General features: G+C 34.5%; 1 protein-coding gene across 2 annotated transcripts in view; it reads left to right on the forward strand.

Moving 5' to 3' along the window:
• Positions 1-20,855, forward strand: part of letm1 (leucine zipper-EF-hand containing transmembrane protein 1) — a 60,598-nt gene that overhangs the window by 4,534 nt on the left and 35,209 nt on the right. For both annotated transcript variants that reach the window (XM_056470360.1, XM_056470361.1), the window contains exons 2-3: positions 12,794-12,851; positions 15,577-16,051. In XM_056470360.1, the coding sequence (XP_056326335.1) occupies positions 12,794-12,851; positions 15,577-16,051 (533 nt within the window). The remainder of the gene's footprint in view (positions 1-12,793; positions 12,852-15,576; positions 16,052-20,855) is intronic.

Here is a 20,855-nt window from a genome sequence, read left to right on the forward strand (position 1 = left end):
AACAATTTGGGATGAAGGGCACATGTTGTGTATGTCAGGTGAACCGCAGTCCAAGTTAAAGCGGGTCTGTTCTTTATTTTAATAAAAAAAATTTATCACAAAGATGACACGTTGACCATCTGTGAGTAAACCAAATGGTTTTGCTGTTTATTTTATAAATGCTAAAATAAAGTTTCTGTATTGGTATTAATGGTTAAAGTGGATAAAGTGGTTGTTTTAAGAACTTATCACTGAATTGTGTGTAACAAAATGTTACTTTTATGGCATCGCCACAACCCTTATTTAAAATCTTTAAAACCTTTATTTTGAATCGTGTTTGAGGTTAAGTAAGTCAGTTTAATCAGAAACCACTTTGAAGTCCTTAACCTAGTTTCCAGACAGAAATGAGGTAATTCTGTGGGACTTAGTATGTTCCATTAAGAGAGTTTTATCAGACTGTCAGAGGAGCTGCTGCTTCTGATAAGACACTTCCAAAAAGAACTTTAACCGTGAATGCTGACAGACTCGGACACTATCAGTGGAAAGGTTTCATAGAGCATAGACAACCTTCTGAACTGTGTATATGTTTATTTCTGCCATCGTAGCAGATTTTGACAGACTATACGTGTCTAAGGCATGTTTGAAAAGATGTATTTCACTGTATTAAAGACACAATATGTCATTTTCACTGTTAGAGGATGTATACTCACAACAAACAAAGAGGCAAAGAGAGTTTTTTATAGAGTTTGATTATGCTATGATTATGTGTAGAATCATGGGAGTTGTAGTCTTCATTACATCTTATGGGACTCCTGCAGAAATCATGTTCATGGATGAAAAGTATTCAAAACTTATTATCATTTATAAAGCAGAGTAAGACTAAAAGCTGTTGAAATGAATCGAGACTGATGAAGCAATGGGATATATCCACAGGGACCTTTAATTTTGAATAAGCCTGCCAAGGCGCATCCGGTGAACTGTCATGCCATTATGAACTCATTGTATTTTGTTTATAATCCGTGATCTTAACTGTCTAATTGAGATGCAACATAAACCGCTAGACAAGAAACACTGCACTAAATTCTATTGTTTTGTGACATGTTTTTAAAATATGAAAATTAATTTTACCACAGTATTTTTAAATGGGGTTTCTGCTTTTGCATGTAAACGGCCTTTCATCTTGCGTTACACTTGAACATCTAAAAGTATGCTTAAGTATATTTAACTTTAATGTAGATGAAATTGCAGTATTGATGCTGTAAATGCAACCATGTGAAATTGAAAATTTGTCACATCACATCATCCTTTCACTGGAAGTGTATTGGTGACTGAAAAAAAAAAAACAAACTTCCGTGCATAAAGCCCTTTGCTGATGAGAGATGAGTGTGACACGGCACAAAGCAGCGGAGCTTTTATTGTGACACAGCCCATCACTTCCGGTTCTTGTGGTTGTGATCACTTGGGGAAGCAGCAGCACTGATTTATCATAAGTCTATTTTAAGGTTGTGTTATAATGCTGCTCTGCATAGTTTAATAAAATGTAAAACATATTAAAGCGGCTTTGGTGTTTTCTATAAAACCAAATTGGAAATAAAAATATCACGGTTTCACAGTATCACGGTATTGTGATTACTGCTCTAAAATATCTTCTTTTTAAATGTCTGTGTAAAAACAACTAATTTTCCCCTTTGAAAACAGTACATTTTATTTTTTAAAAGATTTATAATTATATATATATATTTTATTTTGGAGCAGTAAACATGTCAGGCTAAATAATTCAAATGAGTCTTCTGCTGTCTTCATTAGTTTAAAAAACATAGATTTCTTTACAATTTAAAACGGCATCTTTGGATATATTTTCTGCTAAAGATACTGTTGTCCAAAAGAAAAATGTAAATAAAAAATATTACAAAAACATTAGGAACGGTATTACAGAAAATTTTGCCGTTTTTAAAACCTTGACTTTTCCAAACTGCGGTATACCTTGAAAACGGTTATCGTCCCATTCTTACTCATGAGTTGTGATGTTATGATGGAGCATAAGGGGGAATTTAGCACTGAAGATTGGATGCAGGAATGCATTAGAACCGCACGTCAAGTGCTTTGCACACTCCTGACAGGCTGGCCTCAGAGTTGCTCATCACTTGTTTTGGGTGGGTGAGTGTGACGTAACAGTTTTTTTGTTCTTCACCTGAGTTCTAGAATTGCTGCTTCCAAAAGGAGCGGCTGCTACAATTGCAGCCACACACATTAACCGCGGATCATAACATACGATGGAATAGCACTTTAGATATGCTTAAAGCAATAATCATCATAAACACTAATGGAATTAACACATGTGAAGTATTCCTATTTCAGTCGCATGATTGAAATGCAGTACAAACGTAATGTAAACGACGTGATCAAACTATTACTGTTGTGTAAGACTTTTAGCTGCATTTTGCGACAAGATTAGCCATACACACTCAGCCGTTTGACACTTCTCTTCACCCATCGAGTCAGTAAAGGACCACAGACACACATCTCCTCCGAGTGCGTGCACATACACGTAAACACAGTGAACTCCTGTAGACACATGCACCTCTCGTCATCATTATCATCATCACCGAACACGTTTACGCTGTCCGGAAAAACGGAAGCTGTTGCTGAATGAAAGTGAAACTGTTGAAAAATTAAAAACCAAAAATGACATGTACACATACATTAAAAATTTGTGCAAAATTTCTGAAAAGGAGTTCATTTCTCATGTGAAATTGTACAGGGAAGAAGCCAGTCAGTAAAGTTTATAGCTAAGTATTTAGCAGTGTTTGCATGTCCTTTATGGCACAATTCATTAAAATAAATGTAAAATAACATTACAAGTTCATTTAAAAAAACCTGAATTGTTTTACTTTTTTTCAGTCCAATAAAAATGAATTTTCCATTCATGTATTAACAAATATTTTGCTAATATTTCAAATTATGTACATACACTTTTTCCATTCATATTTTAGCAAAATATTTAGCAGTGTTTGCATGTCCTTTACTGCATAGAATTCATTAAAATATAGGTAACACTCATTACAAGTTGAAAAAAAAAGCACCTAAATTGTTTTGTAGTTTTTTTTTTTTTTTTTTTTTTTTTTTTCAGTTGAATAAACTATTTCCCTTCATGTATTTCACCACTGAAGATTTCTTAAAAATTCTGTAAAAATCTCATCTCGTTCTCTAGAACCCAATCTTGTGTCTTGTCTCTTCTTGTGGAGTAAGCGTCTCGTCACGCCAAATATATGTGTGTATGTAGATTTATGTGTGTATGTATATTTATGTGTATATATATACACATATATATTATATATAAAATATAATATTATTGAATATAATACTAACAGATAACATCATGGAACGAATTGACTGGGTTGCTAAACAAACAGAGCAATGTTGCGAAAATGCTACAGTGTTTACATTCATTAGTAAAATCAGTTTATTAATCACTTACACAGCTTACTGTAGGATAAGTAGAAAGGATTTTAGGATTAAAAACTACACCTTTTGCTTTTAAACTAACTACACCTAACCAACCATTAGATCAGCAGTCAATTATTAATGCGACAGTTCTGGAGATATGAAATTGAATGCAAAGAAAGATTATTTTTAAGCCAATCCTCAACTTTTTTTTTTCTCTCCATTTCACCACACCCTGAAACTGTTCCAGTTGTAAATACAAAGATTTGTGACCACAAGGTTGTGTTAGATTTTTCTACACCCTTAAAGGAAGTTGGACAACACCCATGAAGATTTACATTTCTCTGTGTTCGAGTTCCTTTAACATGTCATCATTATAAGCAGGCGCTGTTTGATTAATGACAGTTCTAATGTATACTTTTTAATAATGTTTCTTTGTCACCATCAGTGGTTTACGCAGAATTTATAATTAGCCTTTAATATACTTATACAGGCCAAACAAAATTAAAATCAGACCTCACATCTCTTCATTGTAGTGTCATAAGTGAAATTATCAATCTGTGAAAAAGCTTAACTACATTATTATTACCTTTCAATCCACAGCCTGAAGTAATAGTCCTGGGGCCGTAATATGCAACAGTCTGGAGCTTTTAACATCTAAAGATCATTAGCTCTTGTATTGCATCACTGTAAACTGTGTTCCTGCATTATTTTTAAGAGTGCTTACTATTTAATGGACATTGAGCAGTGGACTGACCTCAAGATTCAAGGCTAGATGTCCTATAGAGCTAAATATAGAGAGTGAAAGTAGACGGAATGCATTTATCCTTCAGTGCGAATATCCTGGCATCAGTAGGATTAGACTGTATACTGGGGGCATTGGGCCAAGGGTCTTACACGTGTAATGAACATTATGGTGAGCAAGACTACTGAGATTAGTCTTCACCTGGGCATTGGAGCAAAGGTCCTATGCCATACTGCTGAAGGCAAGGCATTTGGATGAGAATGATTTGGTTATTATTGAGTCAGGCCCCTGCTTTCTGTCTGTTAGCGAAGAAGTCAGAGAATCACTAGACTAAGTATGTATTCTAGAGAGTGTTCTGAAGAGGGGAATAGTTCAAGAGGAAGTCACATTTGATGGATTGTTGTATTTCAGGGAAAGGAGAACTGAGTGCTTGCTATGTGTGTGTGTGTGTGTGTTTACGTGGGATGCAGACAGAATGGGTGAGAATAGCTTTATTAGCTTACTCCAGATACAAGGGAGTTTCCTGAAGTTATATTTACTGTAAGTAGAGGGATATCCTGCACAGTCGTGATACACTCCCATCACTTTCCTTTTCATAGGGGGTAAATTAATCTAAAAATTCTTCAGTCATTCACATATTTAAGTTTTATGCACTTTCTTTGTCAATTGTCGGGAATCTGTGAAAAGTCAGTTTCCAGGTTAACAATGGAACTACAAAAACTACTGGAATGGCCAAATAGCATTCATTGATGACCATTCATACTGAGTCAAATTTTGGTCACATATTTACATTCAAAACTTCTATAGAGATTGCAGAATTAAGCTTTGAATATCGGTTGTAATAAAGTCATAAAAAAGTATTTTTTTGTTTTTTTGTTTAAAATAAAGCCTATAATTGTGTAAAGCTACTAAACCCGTCCACAAAAGTGTGTACCTCACTTTGGCAAGTGATAGAACAAAGTTTTTTTCATTGCATTGCTATTTGCAACTACTACTTCAACTATTTTTGCTATTGGAAAGTTATGTTTTTGTTAGCAGAACATTGCTATAGGCAACAAAGGCACAGGTATTCAAGGTCATAGGAAAAAATAGCAGACTTGTTAGTTATTTTTTGGTGCACAGAACTGTTAATGGAGCATTGAATGATTAATAACAGAATTTTTGTTTATCAACTAAATAGTTATTAACAAGTGCTTGGCAAAAATTTATTGCGATACATTGCATTCAAAATAAAACTTTTTTAACCTAATTTAAGTGTGTGCACTGTGTATATTTATTATGCATATATAAATGCACACATGGTGTCACGGTGGCGCAGTGGGTAGCACAATCACCTCTCAGCAAGAAGGTCGCTGGTTCGAGCTTCGGCTAGGTCAGTTGGCATTTCTGTGTTGAGTTTGCATGTGCTCCCTGTATTCGTGTGGGTTTCTTCCGGGGGCTCTGGTTTCCCCCACAGGTCCAAAGACATGTGGTATAGGTGAATTGGGTAAGCTAAATTGATTTTTTTTTACAGTGCAGTGATGGTTTGCGGGTGGAAGGGCATACACTGTGTAAAAATATATGCTGGATAAGTTAGAGGTTCATTCCGCTGTGGCGACCCCAGATTAATAAAGGGACTAAGCCGAAAAGAAAATGAATGAATAAATGTACACATGCATGCATATATTTGAGACAGTTTATATATGATATTTTTTTTACATAAAAGTATGTGTATGGGATACAAATTATAAATAAATTTAAATATCTATGTAACAAAGAAAACAGAGCACAAAAACAGCCAGACATAGGCCATCTACCTCATGAGCAGTTAAATATTCCCCTACTGTGCCAATAAACATATGCAATACTTTCTCATACACGCTTGTACACTGCACTTTATAACAACATACAATGCAATACTTTCTCATACGCATTTGTACACAGCACCTTATAATTTATAACAAATCTTTACGTATAGTTCAACATCCAGAGCTTTTTGTCTAATTGCATCTCTGTTTAATGTTTGTCGTCTTTTTTTCATATTTATTTTCATATTGTCACTTGTCGCTTCTGTAGCCAAAATAAATTCCTTGTGTGTGTGTGTGTGTGTGTGTGTGTGTAAACACACTTTGCAATAAAGCCGATTCTGAAAATTGTTTTGTATAATTTTGTTTTTATCACATACACATAATAAATATATAGAATACTGTACACGCATGTCTTATGTCAAAACAAACTTTTATTTTGGTTAATTATTTGCCTAATACTACTGTTAACCAAAAATAAGCACAGAAAATGCGCAGTCAGCAGCAGCATATATCACAATGGTTCAAGCATTCACTTTTACGGACTATTTTCTGCGCTTTAAATCTGATGGTTGGTTAGGGCTGCAAAAAATTGGAAAAATGATATTGTGATATTTTTCTTTTTTTGTAATAAATATTGCGAAATTAATACAGTTTAACAAGATGATTTAAATAGCACTTTTTGACAGTTTTCTGGGGAGTCTTAACAGTATCCAGGTACGGAAATGGCAAAAAATGCCATTACTTCATCTCAATTCTAGTCCAAATATCTAAAAAAAAAACGTTAGAAATAAGGCAAAATTTGCAGTTTTTCCTAAAACAATCAAATATATCTGCCAGTGGAGTTTTTGCTTTGAAATATAGATATTTGGTCAAGAAATGAGACAAAAATTCAAAATTTTTTTACTTTTTTTTTTTTTTACATCAAATAAATTTCATTTAAATAGTGTATTTAAATAGAATTCCGCAGCTCCTGGTCAAATATAATCCAAACTCAACATTGCGTATCTTGCAATGTGACTATATGCACGTGTTTTGTCCAGAGACAGACGAGTCTTCGTTGAGGCCAGCTTCCAGCCTCCACCACTGAGACTGCAGCTCTGCACAAGACGTTTGGCCAGCGGAGAAATTAAAATGATCGTGCCCAACTGAGCCTGGTTTCTCTCAAGGTTTTTTTTTTTTCTTCACTTCCGCCATTAGTGAAGTTTTTTTTCCCTCTCCGCTGTCGCCACTGGCTTGCATGGTTCGGGATCTGTAGAGCTGCGCATCGTTGGATTTGCCCTTCAATATTTGGACTCTCAGTAGGGATTATTAAACCACACTGAACTGAGCTAAACTGAATTGAACTTAAACACTACAAACTGAACTACACTGTTCCTATTTACTGTGACCTTTTATGTGAAGCTGCTTTGACACAATCTACATTGTATAAGCGCTGTACAAATAAAGGTGAATTGAATTGAATTGAATTGAATATATTGTCTATCATGAAATGCTGACAGACGGTTGCAGTATGTGCGGTCTTTAGTAAACTGTAAATTTCCGGGAATTGCTGTAGTCTAACATAAGCAGTATGTGTAATTAATCATATGCTTTAGAGGGGAAAATCCAGCTGGGCTTTTAATGTAGATGTGAGCTGTGCAAACTCTTCACTTGTGTGAGGTCTGTCCTGATGTAACCTGTGTGGAGCTGGTGTAATGACAGATTCACACACAAATGAAGCGGATTAAGTGCCAAAGAAAAGTTAACACGAGAGAATGTTAAGTGAGTCATATTTAAGCTTTCGATGGAATAGTCAGTGCTGTTTCAACTTGATGGCAAGACCTATAGCTTTATTGGGCTGCACACCTTATGACATAACATTTGTAGATCATTGCATAAGTCTTTTTGTTATTGGTGGTGTTATTGTATGTATGAAATGTATTTTTTTCCCTCATTTCACAGATTTGCTTCTATCTCTTACAGAATTATTTCATTTAATATATATTTTTTACATTTCATTTTAACGCTGTAATATTTAACTGTTAATTTTTTTTGCATCTAGTTTTGTGGACAAAACTATAAAATGTCTTAGATTTATAAGAATCTGTGAAGCTTTTCTTGGCAGTTATTTAACTTTGTGAACAAGAAGCTATGTTAAAATATTAAATTAGCAGTGAATTATTGGAAATTTAAATATTTGTTATATGTATATTCTTGGATTATTTTTGTAGATTGTAGTTTGTAATATTGTATTAAAAACAGATTTCAGTTTGCACATTTTAACCCTCCTGTCATGCTCACATCCCGCCCCTTACTTTAGTGTTCCTGGTCAAAATTGACTGCTCTATTTTAACTGCTCTTAAATTAGCACAAAATGCGTTTTTCATCACCAAATTTTTATTCAACATTGTTTAACTGTGAACAGTGTCTCAAAGTAGTGTTTAATGTGATTTATAGAATTAGACATAAAATAACTGCAGTGAAAATACAAATAGGCACTGAAAATGTTTACAAAATATAGATGACAGAAATCAAAATACTTTGTTTCTCTACCTATAGACGGCTCGCTAAAATAATGATCTCGGAGTCTGACCAAGGCAAGGCAAGTTTATTTATATAGCACATTTCATACACAGTGGCAATTCAAAGTGCTTTACATAAACAGGAATAAAAGAAACAATTATAAGTGAAATAAAAACAAACATAAAAATGGTAAGAATAAAAATAAAATAAAATAAAAGCTGATAAAATGTGTTATAAAAGAATTAAAAAGAAGAGAAAAACATAGTAGTTCGATCTGTCGGACGTAGCACAGTGCTCATTCAGTAAAGGCACAGCTAAACAGATGTGTTTTCAGTCTTGATTTGAATGTGCCTAATGTTGGAGCACATCTGATCATTTCTGGAAGCTGATTCCAGCAGCGAGGGGCGTAGTAGCTAAAAGCCGATTCACCCTGCTTTGACTGAACTCTTGGGATTTCTAATCTATTTGATCCTAAAGATCTGAGTGATCTGTTAGGTTTGTATTCAGTGAGCATATCTATAATGTATTGAGGTCCTAGGCCGTTTAGTGATTTATAGACCAGTAATAATACTTTAAAATCTATTCTGAATGTGACTGGGAGCCAGTGTAAGACCTGAGGACAGGTGTGATGTGCTCTGATTTCCTGGTTCTGGTCAGAATTCTGGCCGCAGCGTTCTGGATGAGCTGCAACTGTCTGACTGTCTTTTTGGGAAGGCCAGTGAGGAGGCCATTACAGTAATCCACCCTGCTGCTGATAAAAGCATGAACAAGTTTCTCTAAGTCTTCACTGGAAACAAAGCATCTAATTCTTGCAATGTTTTTGAGATGATAGTATGCTGATTTACTAACTGCTTTGATATGACTATTAAAACTCAGATCTGACTCCAGAGTCACACCAAGATTCTTGACCTTATTTTTTTGTTGTTTGACCCTTAGAGCCAAGGTACGCATTCACCTTGAGAACCTCATCTCTGTTCCCAAACGCAATCACTTCAGTTTTCTCTTTGTTTAATTGAAGAAAGTTTTGGCACATCCAATTGTTAATTTCATCAATGCATTGGCAGAGGGTGTCAATGGGGCTGTAGTCATTAGGCAGTAAGGCTAGGTAGATCTGAGTGTCATCAGCATAGCTGTGGTAGGAGATTTGATTTTTTTCTCATTATTTGGCTCAGAGGGAGCATATAAAGGTTGAACAGGAGAGGTGCCAGAATTGAACCTTGTGGGACTCCACATGTCATGGGTGTCCACCTCGACCTATAGTCACCTATACTGACATAGTAACCTCTTCTTTCAAGGTAAGATCTGAACCATTTGAGGACCGTCCCAGACAGCCCAACCCAGTTTTCCAGCCTATCCAGAAGTATGCTGTGATCGACAGTGTCAAATGCGGCACTGAGATCGAGCAGTACCAGCACTGTTAGTTTGCCTGAGTCTGTATTTAGGCGGATGTCATTGATTATCTTTATAAGGGCGCTCTCTGTACTGTGATGTGGTCTGAAACCAGATTGATAATTGTCTAAACACCCCTTGAAGTTTAAGAACTTGTTAACCTGGTTAAAAACAACTTTTTCAATGATTTTGCCAATGAAAGGGAGATTTGAGATGGGCCTGTAGTTGCTTAATATGGTATTATCCAGGTTGCTCTTCTTCAAGAGGGGTTTAACAACTGCAGTTTTAAGTGAGTTAGGAAAAATCCCTGAGAGAAGTGAAGCATTTACCACTTTTAGAAGATCCATTTCTAAGCAGGTAAACACAGTTTTAAAGAATGATGTGGGGAGCGTGTCAAGACTGCAGGTTGATGTTTTCATAATTTGCACGATCTCTTCTAAGATTTTGCCATTGATTGCCATGAAATCGGACATAATGTCTGATTTCTTAAGTTGTGGTTGAGCTAGTCTGACGTCGACACAACTTGGCTGATTGGATGAGCTGATTGCCTTTCTGATATTATTGATCTTGTCAGTAAAGAAATGAGCAAACTCATTACATTTGCTTTCAGAGAGTAGCTCACTGGGAATCCGACTGGGGGGGGTTGTGAGTTTCTCTATCGTTGCAAAGAGTTTACGAACATTGTTTACGTTGCTGATTATAAGGCTTGAAAAGAAAGTCTGCCTAGCAGTTTTTAGTTCCATATTAAAAGCACGAAGACTGTCTTTATAGATATTATAGTGGACTACTAGTTTGGTCTTTCTCCACATACGCTCAGCTTTTCTGCACTGTCTTTTCGTCATTTGTATTTTTGGGGACCTAGTCCAAGATCCCCTTTGCCTGCTAGTTATCTTCTTGGCTTTAACAGAAGCAATGTCATCTATGACATTCTTAACTTTAGAGTTAAACAAATCAAGGAGAGAATCAACAGAGTCTGCAGATATACTTGGTGCTAGCGATATGGCCTTCATAAACTGCTCATTAGTGTTCTCATTTATGCATCTCTTTCTGACAGAGACAGATCTGTCTTTAATAGCTGGAGTGATCAATATATCAAAGAAAATACAGAAATGATCAGATAGTGCAACATCCTTAACAACAGTTGATGAAATGTGTAAACCCTTAGTTATAAGTAGATCAAGAGTGTGTCCACGATTGTGTGTGGGTCCTTGAACATGCTGAGTCAGATCAAAAGTGTTCAAAACAGTCATCAGTTCTTTTACAGCATTGATTTCTGGATTATCAATGTGACCAAAGAAATTAAGATTTTCATCTATCTGAGTGATTTATCAATCAGCAAAGCACAAATAAAACTGGAGCCTTTCCTGTGCACTGAGTGCTCGAATTTTCATTCAGTACTAATGGAGGGAATCGTGACTGAGGATATGGTGAGAATGGACACAGAACTAGAACTAGTTATACTAGGGTCATGTTTGAACAAACGAAATAAAGAAAGAACAAAAGAATGAAAAAGAACGAAAGAAAGAAAGAAAGAGAACAAACGAAAGAAAGATCGAAACAAAGAGCGAAAGAATAAAAGAAAGAAAGAGAGAACGAAAAAAAGAAGGAACAAAAGAAAGAAAGAATGAACGAAACAGAGCGAATGAATGAAAGAAAGAGAACAAAAGAAAGAAAAACAAAAGAAAGAGAAAGAAAGAAAAAACAAATGAAACAGAACAAAAGAAAGAAAGAAAAAACTAACGAAACAAAGAACAAAAAAATGGATGAAAGAAAGAAAGAGAACGAATGAAAGAAAAAAGAAAGAAGGAAAAAAAAGACAAAGAATGAACGAAAGAAAGAGAAAAAACAAACGAAAGAAAGAAAGAAAGAAACGAAGAACGAAAGAATGAATGAAAGAAAAAAGAAAGAAGAAAAAAAAGACAAAGAATGAACGAAAGAGAGAAAAAACGAACGAAAGAAAGAAATAAAGAAAGAGAAAGAAAGAAACGAAGAACGAAAGAATGAATGAAAGAAAGGGAATGAACAAAAGAGAAAGAGAGAAAGAAAGAACAAACGAATGAAACGAAGCGAAAGAATGAAAGAAAGAAAGAAAACAATAGAAATAAATAACAAAAGAAAGATAACAAAACAAGAAGAAAGAAAGAACAAACGAAACAAACGAGACACTTTGGTCAACCTTGTTTGTAGTAAAATGCTATACAAATAAAATTTGATTGATTATATTTATTTTATTAAGACAAAACAGAAGGTGTTTTTTCAATATATTTTTGTTTGTTTTTTTACTATGAAAACTATTTGCCTTAGTAATATTGGTAAATTAAAATAAAGTAAATAAATAAAAAAATCCAAATTTTCCTAAATGTATGGTTAATTTTTTTGTAGTAATTAGCTATACACTGAAAAAAGTGTTGCATGCAAAACTGTTAACTTAATTTGTTTGTTTAAATTCAGCCCAAATAAATTGTTTACAACCACTCAACGTAAAAAAATTGAGTAAATCCAAGGAATCATCTTTGAATAATTTTTTTTCAGTGTACCAAATAATATGAAAAATTATATTGTAATAATTTGTCATATTTGTAATAATGAGGCCCCTAAATACCTTCATTTGTGTATCCTTTCTCTTGGCAGTGATGCTATATTTCCCTGGCAGGGGATCAAGTATTTTCTCTGTCCTTTTCTGTGATCCCACGCTGGCATGTAGCCTGTTGCACTCTCCATGACCCCCCTTATGTTATATCCTATCATCTTACCATGAATAAACATTCAGACACGTTATAAGAGCAAGCAAAGGCTAAGACACTGGTTTAATGCATCATGCAGATGTTTGTGCATGGTGTTTTTGAAACTATGAAATGTTATTATAACGGGTGACAGATTATTTTAAAAACTTTTTTGTCACTGTTCTATATGATGATCCAATGGTTTATTTTTTTCCTTCTTTCAGGAAAGTTGTCAGAAGGCGCATGCTTTAACTGCACGGCACTGCGGTTAGCTACAAACAGGTAAAGGAAGCCAAACACAATTCATGCAATTCAAACAGAAGTCAAAACCCATTTTCTATGATGAAAATCAGACATAATTTTAGGGGAATATCACTATGAAAAAATGAAGGTATTATTTTATTAATAGTTAACATTTTGCTTGTTGATATATTTAGACCTGTCATAACCAGGTGACTCTGGTGGTTAGTTCACACAGCAGTTAAGAAGTTATATTATATATGACGATATGGAACACGTTTATACACTTACTAGGCATAGTTTTGTAGAGTATAGGAATTATTCATAGGTTTTCATATCAGATACGCTGAAATAAACATTCTGAATCATCTTGCTTAGAACAATGGTTGGGTGAGTCTTGCACTATGATAGGAAGAGATGCTGTCTTGTAGACATCACTTCATTTAGTTTTTTTTGCCAATTTTTGGTATACTCTTCACAAAACATAAGTAAATAACATGCTGTTGTGCATCTTTCATGTAACTCAAGAAGTTACATGGATTGCAATAGCATTTGATTAGAATAAGAAATAAGTCTATATGTTGTCAATGAAATGAAATTGATAGTCAGGGTGTCTGCGTGGTCTCAAAAAGCCTTCAAAGGTCTTACATTCACAGAAGTATTGTGTTGTTGAAGTTGTTGAAGTAATGTTACCCAATCGGGCTGAACCTATCCAATCACCAACAATCTATCGAAATAATTTTATATATATATAAAGTGTAGTGTAGTGTATGAGTGTGTGAATGTTTTCCAGTGATTGGTTGCGGCTGGTAGGGCACCCACTGCATAAATCTGGATAAGTTGGCAGTTCATTCCGCTGTGGTGACTCCTGATTAATGAAGGGACTAAGCCGAAAAGCAAATGAATGAATGATTTATATATATATATAAATAAATAAATATAAATAAATATATATAAATAAATAAATATAAATAAAGTAATTTTTTTTATTGCAAAGAGATGTTTATTTCACAACAGCTGTTACACATTTTACAGCAGTTTTTTCAAAATAAAAATGCCTAATCAGAAAAAGAAAACTAAAAACAATTACACGATTACTCATGATAATAACCGTAATATATTCCTTTACATAATCTTCAATTTACACAAAAACTATTTACTTTAGTATGAGTGGACGTAATATTTATAAATAGGCATGAAACTTAAGGTTTTATAACAACAGAAACACATTAGGTTGAATAGGAGATACTCAATTAATTTGGACCAAAAGCAAAAAAATTCATTTTTTATTATTCGTGTAGTTTCATTAAAAAATAAACGTTATGTTAAAAAAAAAAAGGTCTATACAACTAGAGTTTTCTTGTTTTGACACATTAAAATATGTGGTTAAGAAATACCTACATTTGTTTTTTTTTCCTCAATTCTATTGGTCTAACCGGGCCATTACCGAAAATCTTTTCTGTTTAGCCACGTATAAGTCAAAAATCTCAATCATAATGGCCTTAAAAGGGTCTTAAAAAGTCTTAAATTTGACTTCATGAAACCAGCATGTAACTCTGGTATTAAACAAGGGGCAAAGAAACAGCATCTAAAATTTCATTTACCTCTTTTTATTAGGGCCACACAGTATTTGAAAAATCTGAGATTGTAAGATTTTGTTCTTTGGCAGTATACAGTTGAAGTCAGAATTATTAGCCCCCCTGTTTATTTTTTTTCCCCAATTGTGTTTAACAAAGAGAAGATTTTGTCAACACATTTCTAAACATATTAGTTTTAATAACTCATTTCTAATAAATGATTAATTTTATCTTTGCCATGATGACAGTAAATTATATTTTACTAGATTTTTTCAAAACACTTCTATAAAGCTTAAAGTGACATTTAAAGGCTTAACTAGGTTAACTAGGCAGGTTAGGGGGCATTAGGCAAGTTAATGTATAACAATGTTTTGTTCTGTAGACTTATCAAAAAAATATAACTGATAATTAAAGGGGCTAATAATTTTGACCTTAAAATAGTTTCTATACATTAAGAAAAAAATTAAGAACTACTTTTATTCTAGACAAAATAAAACAAATATAGAACTTTCCCCAGAAGAAAAAAATATTATCAGACATGCTGTGAAAATTTCCTTGCTCTGTTAAACATCATTTGGGAAATATTTAAAAAAGAAAATAATTCTTATAATTCTGTATATTGAGATATGAATATAATTTCACTTGATAGTGGCTAGATCTATCTAACAACATGTATTGTGGAGCCCTACTATTTATACATACTGTTGAATGCATCTCAGAGGTTTATACACTCCATTTACAATTGCATAAATAATGATTTTTTTTAAATTCTGAAATTAGTTTTTAAAAATGAATTGTATTTTAAAAATGAAGCTATGAAGTGGTGGTAAGTCACTGTCATGAAAAATTGAGTTTTGTTAAAAAGTTGGACAAAAAGACAAAAAATGGTTCTGCCAAGGTGTCATTACAAAATGTTACAAAGCAATGTTCACAACATTTTTACTCAGTGTTGTGCAACTTGAAAAGCTTGAGAATTTTTGTAAAACTTGTATATTTTGTATAACTTTTTTATACAATAAGCATGTCATTTGCAATTGTGATGAAATTGTGATGAAGAAAACCCTCTTTGAAGAAAACCCTCTTTGATGTTAACCAAATTATTTGAAATAAAAATAATATATAATTTTGAATGTCCTTTACCTTTAATCAAAGCTTGTTTAGCTTTACTGAATGCTCTCTGTTTTCCTCAGTCCTGGTGTGCTTGGAGGAATCGTCTGGCCTCATGCATCATCTGTCCAGTACCTGGACAACTCCTCTGTGCTTCAGCGACGCCTGTCCAGATCTCATCTTTATTGTGCTATCTTAGTACCCGACCCTGCCCTGCCAGTCCACACCAACTCCACATACCACAGAACATTAGCCTGGCCACAGAATGCTCCAGTCCGGTGGGTTCACACCACAGGCCGGCTGCTCGATGATTCAAAGGTGGAGCGCTCTTTACGCACCCTGAAGGATCGAAATAAAAAGCTGGAGGAGGGCGGACCAGTGTATAGCCCAACGGTGGATGCCGAACCAGTGCGACGGACAATACGGCAACGTGTTATTGATGAGGTGAAACATTACTATCACGGCTTCCGTCTGTTGTGGATCGACACGACCATCGCTGTGCGGATGCTGTGGAGGGTGTTGAACGGACACATTCTGTCACGCCGAGAGAGAAGACAGGTATACATGCAGTCAAAATATGTATTTAGATCATTTTAGGTCATTTGCACTGAAGTGATATTTTACATTAAAGCCAGTAGCATTTACAGAAAAGAGTAGTTCAAACATTAATAATGAATAAATATTTTTTTATATACACAATTAAATATTTATATAATCACACCTACTGTTTTTTGACATACGGGGATGTAATGCGGAGTTCATCTGAGTAGGGCTGCACAATATTGGAAAAATCTGATATTGTGCTAATTTATTTTTCTGCAGTAAATATTGCGATATGAATACCGTTTCACAAGATTTGCTGGGGAGTCTAACAGTATGCAGGTACAGAATAACCGCAATAGAAAAAAATCTTTTCCTACTTTTTGTCTTGTTTCCAGTCCAAATGTGATAAAATTCTTATAACAAAAATATTGTTTTGTTTTCACCGTCAGAAGAAATAATTCACAATTAAGAATTTTTTTATTAAAAATTTTTATTATCTGCCAGTGGGGGCAAGTGAAATAATTTGTTTTCGCTTTGATATTTGAGAGATAGACTAGAAACAAGACAAAAATTCTAAATAAGAATTTTATTTAGCGTAAATCATAAATTTTGTACAAATGTAGTGATTAAATACAATTCTGTAGCTTCCGCTCAACTATAGTTCAGACTCAACATTGCAGATCTTTGCGATGTGACTATTGCGGATGCACCAAGCGGCAACCTCCTGCTCTCCCTCGTGATGCTAATACAGAAGTAAATAAAACTGCAATTCATCGAAATTCCGCTAGTCCTGGTTCCATAGAGCCAATTTCTATTGACCCCACTGTTAAAATGGACACCTTTACAGCAGAAAAAAAGGTGTTTACAGCCTGGTACAAAGAAAGATTTTGGTTCATACAGCTAATATTACCCTTCTTGACAACTGTAAGGGGGTGAATTTTTTTATAACTCTTCCGTTTCGTTTATAATAAGCTATAATAAGTCTGCATAATTAAGGGCGGGGCCACTTGAGTGACCGCTAGGTCTCGCTGGTCGCCGTCACTTCATCTCAGCTGATTCCGGCTGATTAGCCACTGAACTTGGCATATACGGTTGAAGTCAGAATTATTAACCCCCTTTGAATTTTTTTTCTTTTTAAAATATTTCCCAAATGATATTCATCAAAGCAAGGAAATTTTCACAGTATGTCTAATAATATTTTTTTCTTTTGGAGAAGGTCTTATTTGTTTTATTTTGGCTAGAATAAAAGCAGTTTTTAATTTTTTAAACACCATTTTAAGGTCAAAATTATTAGACCCTTTAAGCTATATTTTTTTCCGTTTGTCTACAAAACAAACCACTGTTATACAATAACATGCCTAATTACCCTAACCTGCCTAGTTAACCTAATTAACTTTGTTAAGCCTTTAAATATCACTTTAAGCTGTATAGAAGTGTCTTGTAAAATATAATTTACTGTCATCATAGCAAAAATAAAATAAATCAGTTATTAGAAATGAGTTATTAAAACTATTATGTTTAGAAATGTGTTAAAAAAATTTTCTCTCCGTTAAACAGAAATTGGGGGAAAAATAAACAGGAGGCTAATAATTCAAGGGGGCTAATAATTCTGTCTTCAACTGTACATTGTATTTTTGTTTTGTTTTATGTGGCTTTAAACAGTCAATTGCCTTTTGGAATTATTGCCTACAATTGTCAGATGATATGGCATGCTGTGTGTGCTTAATTGTGCTCACAATCCATTCAAGTTGACTCCATTTTCCAGGTGAGTGTAATTATATACTTGTATACCATCTCCATAAATGTATTTATTTTATTTAAGATCATTTATCATTTGTATTTTTCTTTAGACCTGTAAAGCACTCCAGAATCTGACTGATTGATTAGCTGTAGGCTCTAGAACAGTCATCTGAAACGTTGTAAAACAGTGTTATGCCTGGATTAGCCTTGAAATAGCCTTGCATTTACTAACACAGACTATATTTGAAGTATTTGGATGTAATTCACGTTTTTCATCTGTAGAAAAACGTCATAAGAACAATGTTTAGTGACTCAATGTATTACAACAGTGTTTTTAAAAGACTAAACACTTTATTGACATAGTTTACAACCAAACACTTCGCTCACGTTCCGCCTCTTTACCCTTATTTGGTTACCCCTGGTTGGAGCAATGATGCGCAAACAAAATGGCGCCGATTGGCCACGCCCACTTGTAGCTTCTTTTGCAGTTTTCAGAAATCTATGGGTGACATCACAGATACTACGTCCATATCTTTTACAGTCTATGGGATGCACACATTGTGGTATTGATGCTAAAATGATATGTCGTGCAGCCCTCGATAAGACGAGGTCTTAATTTTTGTTCAAGCGTTGTCCAAAGTGTTTGACTCCAAAAAAGCCTAAATATATTAATTTTCCTCCTAATATTAACAACGGCCTGCTCGATCTACGCGATTTGTTTGGACCGGGGCGCGTCCGGCCAAGCTCCTCTGTTCGGGTGATGTCACATAATTTGCGACACACTCAGGAAGGTGATGTGATGCTCTCCACATGTTGCAAAACCATAGAGTAAAACAGACGGCAAAATGGGAAAATTTTAATTTGCAAACTCCTGGTTGGAGAAACACAAGTTTAAATAGTGGCTGAAGCTTGTCGCTGAAAACAATCACGCTTTGTTTCTTCCGAGCTTATCTAAGTTCTGTTGCATGGTTTGTGCTCCATTGATTTTTTTAACTTCAACTGTTTATTAGCAACTGTTTATTAAGATAAAAGTTTGATACTGATTAGAAATGAAGTGGCGATGAGGTCTTAATATATTCTGAGGAGGTCTTTAAAAAGTCTTAAAAAGGTTTGAAATTACCTTGAAGATTCTTGCATATACCCTGTTATAGTTTTAGATTGATTGGGGGGATTCTGTTGTGTAGTGCATATGCATAAAATATAAGAAACTGTCTACAAGCATAAATAAATTCAATAAAGAAAAGGATACAAATTAAATAAACATTGATTTATTGTTTTCCTAGGAGTCAAACTGTATTCAAGTATACATTAATTGAATATTCCAATGTAAAATAATACTGCATAGTCTTTGCTTTATAAACAATTCAGTGGTTATTCATTTGTCAAAGTTTTAAACTATACAATTTCTTATGCCTAAATGTACAAAATCCCTCACATAGTCACAGGCCTCCTTGTGAAATGATAAATTATAATCCAGACTCAACATTCCGTATACTTGCGATTTGACTATTATGAGTGATCACATTGCGAAATCAGTGCTGAAACGATATATTGTACAACCCTAGTGTGACATTGAAGTGCTGTACTGTATGTTTGCAAGTTTTCTCCCCAACAAACCCCACAATGTTGACGAAACATTCTGCACTATCAAAGGCACCAAGGTTAGCTGCCAAAAGGCAGAGGAAGATGCTAACTATCAAAAAGTTGGACTTCTGGACATGCTAAAGGAAGGAAGTAGTTTTGCGAGTGTTTAAACAAGAGAGAAAAATGTGAAAATGTTAACACCTATCTGAGAAAATAGTGTAGTGAGGGGTTTTACAGCTCTTTATATATATATATATTGCAGACTATTTTTAGGACGTAACACCCAAGATTAATGAGAGACCACTGTATTAGCTACTGTGCTCCAAAACGGTGACAATTCATATTTAGAAGACACGAACTGGATATAAACATCCAAAGCCTGCAGATAGTCACTTCCACCTAAATTATTAACCATTTTTTTCACGTCACCTCATACTTCGGTTTCTCATCAAATCTAGACCAATCAAATGCTCACTAGTGTCTTACATGTCCCGCCTCCTTCAAGACTCTTCTCATTTGCATTTTATTTGACACGCTTCAGCTCAACCACTCTTACTGGAAAAGCTGTGATCAAACAAAACACTATTAATGGGGAGGAAATTAAAGGCACTAGAGTTTTACTATACTGGAATTCGGTACCAATCGATACTGAAGTTTTAAAAAGGACCATTTCCTGCTGACATTTCAGCACTAATGAGCATGTTCTTAAACAGCACTGATTTCCTGTTGTTTTCATGTGCTCAACAAAAATGACTGTGATTTGGCCGTGAAGGTCATCAGTTCACCGAACTCACTGCTGTTTACTGAGTGTAACAACAGATACAGGGACACTGGAGTGTTTTAAAGCTGCGATTCATCAGCGGATCGCTCGTAATTCATCTTATAGACAAGCCAGCTGATCGACGTGACTTTAAAACACTCCAGTGTCCCTGTGTCTGTTGTCCCTGTATCTGTTGTTACTACTGTTATCTGTGGTTCTACTCAGTAAACAGCAGTGAGTTTGGTGAACTGATGACCATCACAGTCATTTCTGTTGAGGATGTGAACACAATGGCAAAAAATTGCTGTTTAAGAACACGCTCAACAGCGATCAAATGCTATATGTTAATGTTATTGGTACAGAATTCCAGTATCGTGACAACCCTAAACTACACTATTTCCTAGTCTCGCTTCATGTTTCAGTTGAGATTGTCAAACATTGAATAAAAATGCATGTTTCAAACCACTTCACGCGACCTTTAAGTAAAAAAGTACAGGTAATCTGTTTGAATTGTGATTGAGTACAAATCCCCCAAACTAATACTTAGTACAATAATCTTACAGTATTTAGAATTTTGCAAACATGTAAAAATTACAAAATATACTTCAAGAATCAAATAAACATTACAATTATGTTACTAAAATGTAGTGAAGAAAGTTGGGTTTGGTAACACTTTAGTATCGCAATTATTAATTCACACTTTTAACCTACTTCTGATTTAATCACCCTGTGTTT

This window comes from Danio aesculapii, chromosome 13 (genome assembly GCF_903798145.1).
Source record: "Danio aesculapii chromosome 13, fDanAes4.1, whole genome shotgun sequence".
Classification (NCBI taxonomy): domain Eukaryota; kingdom Metazoa; phylum Chordata; class Actinopteri; order Cypriniformes; family Danionidae; genus Danio; species Danio aesculapii.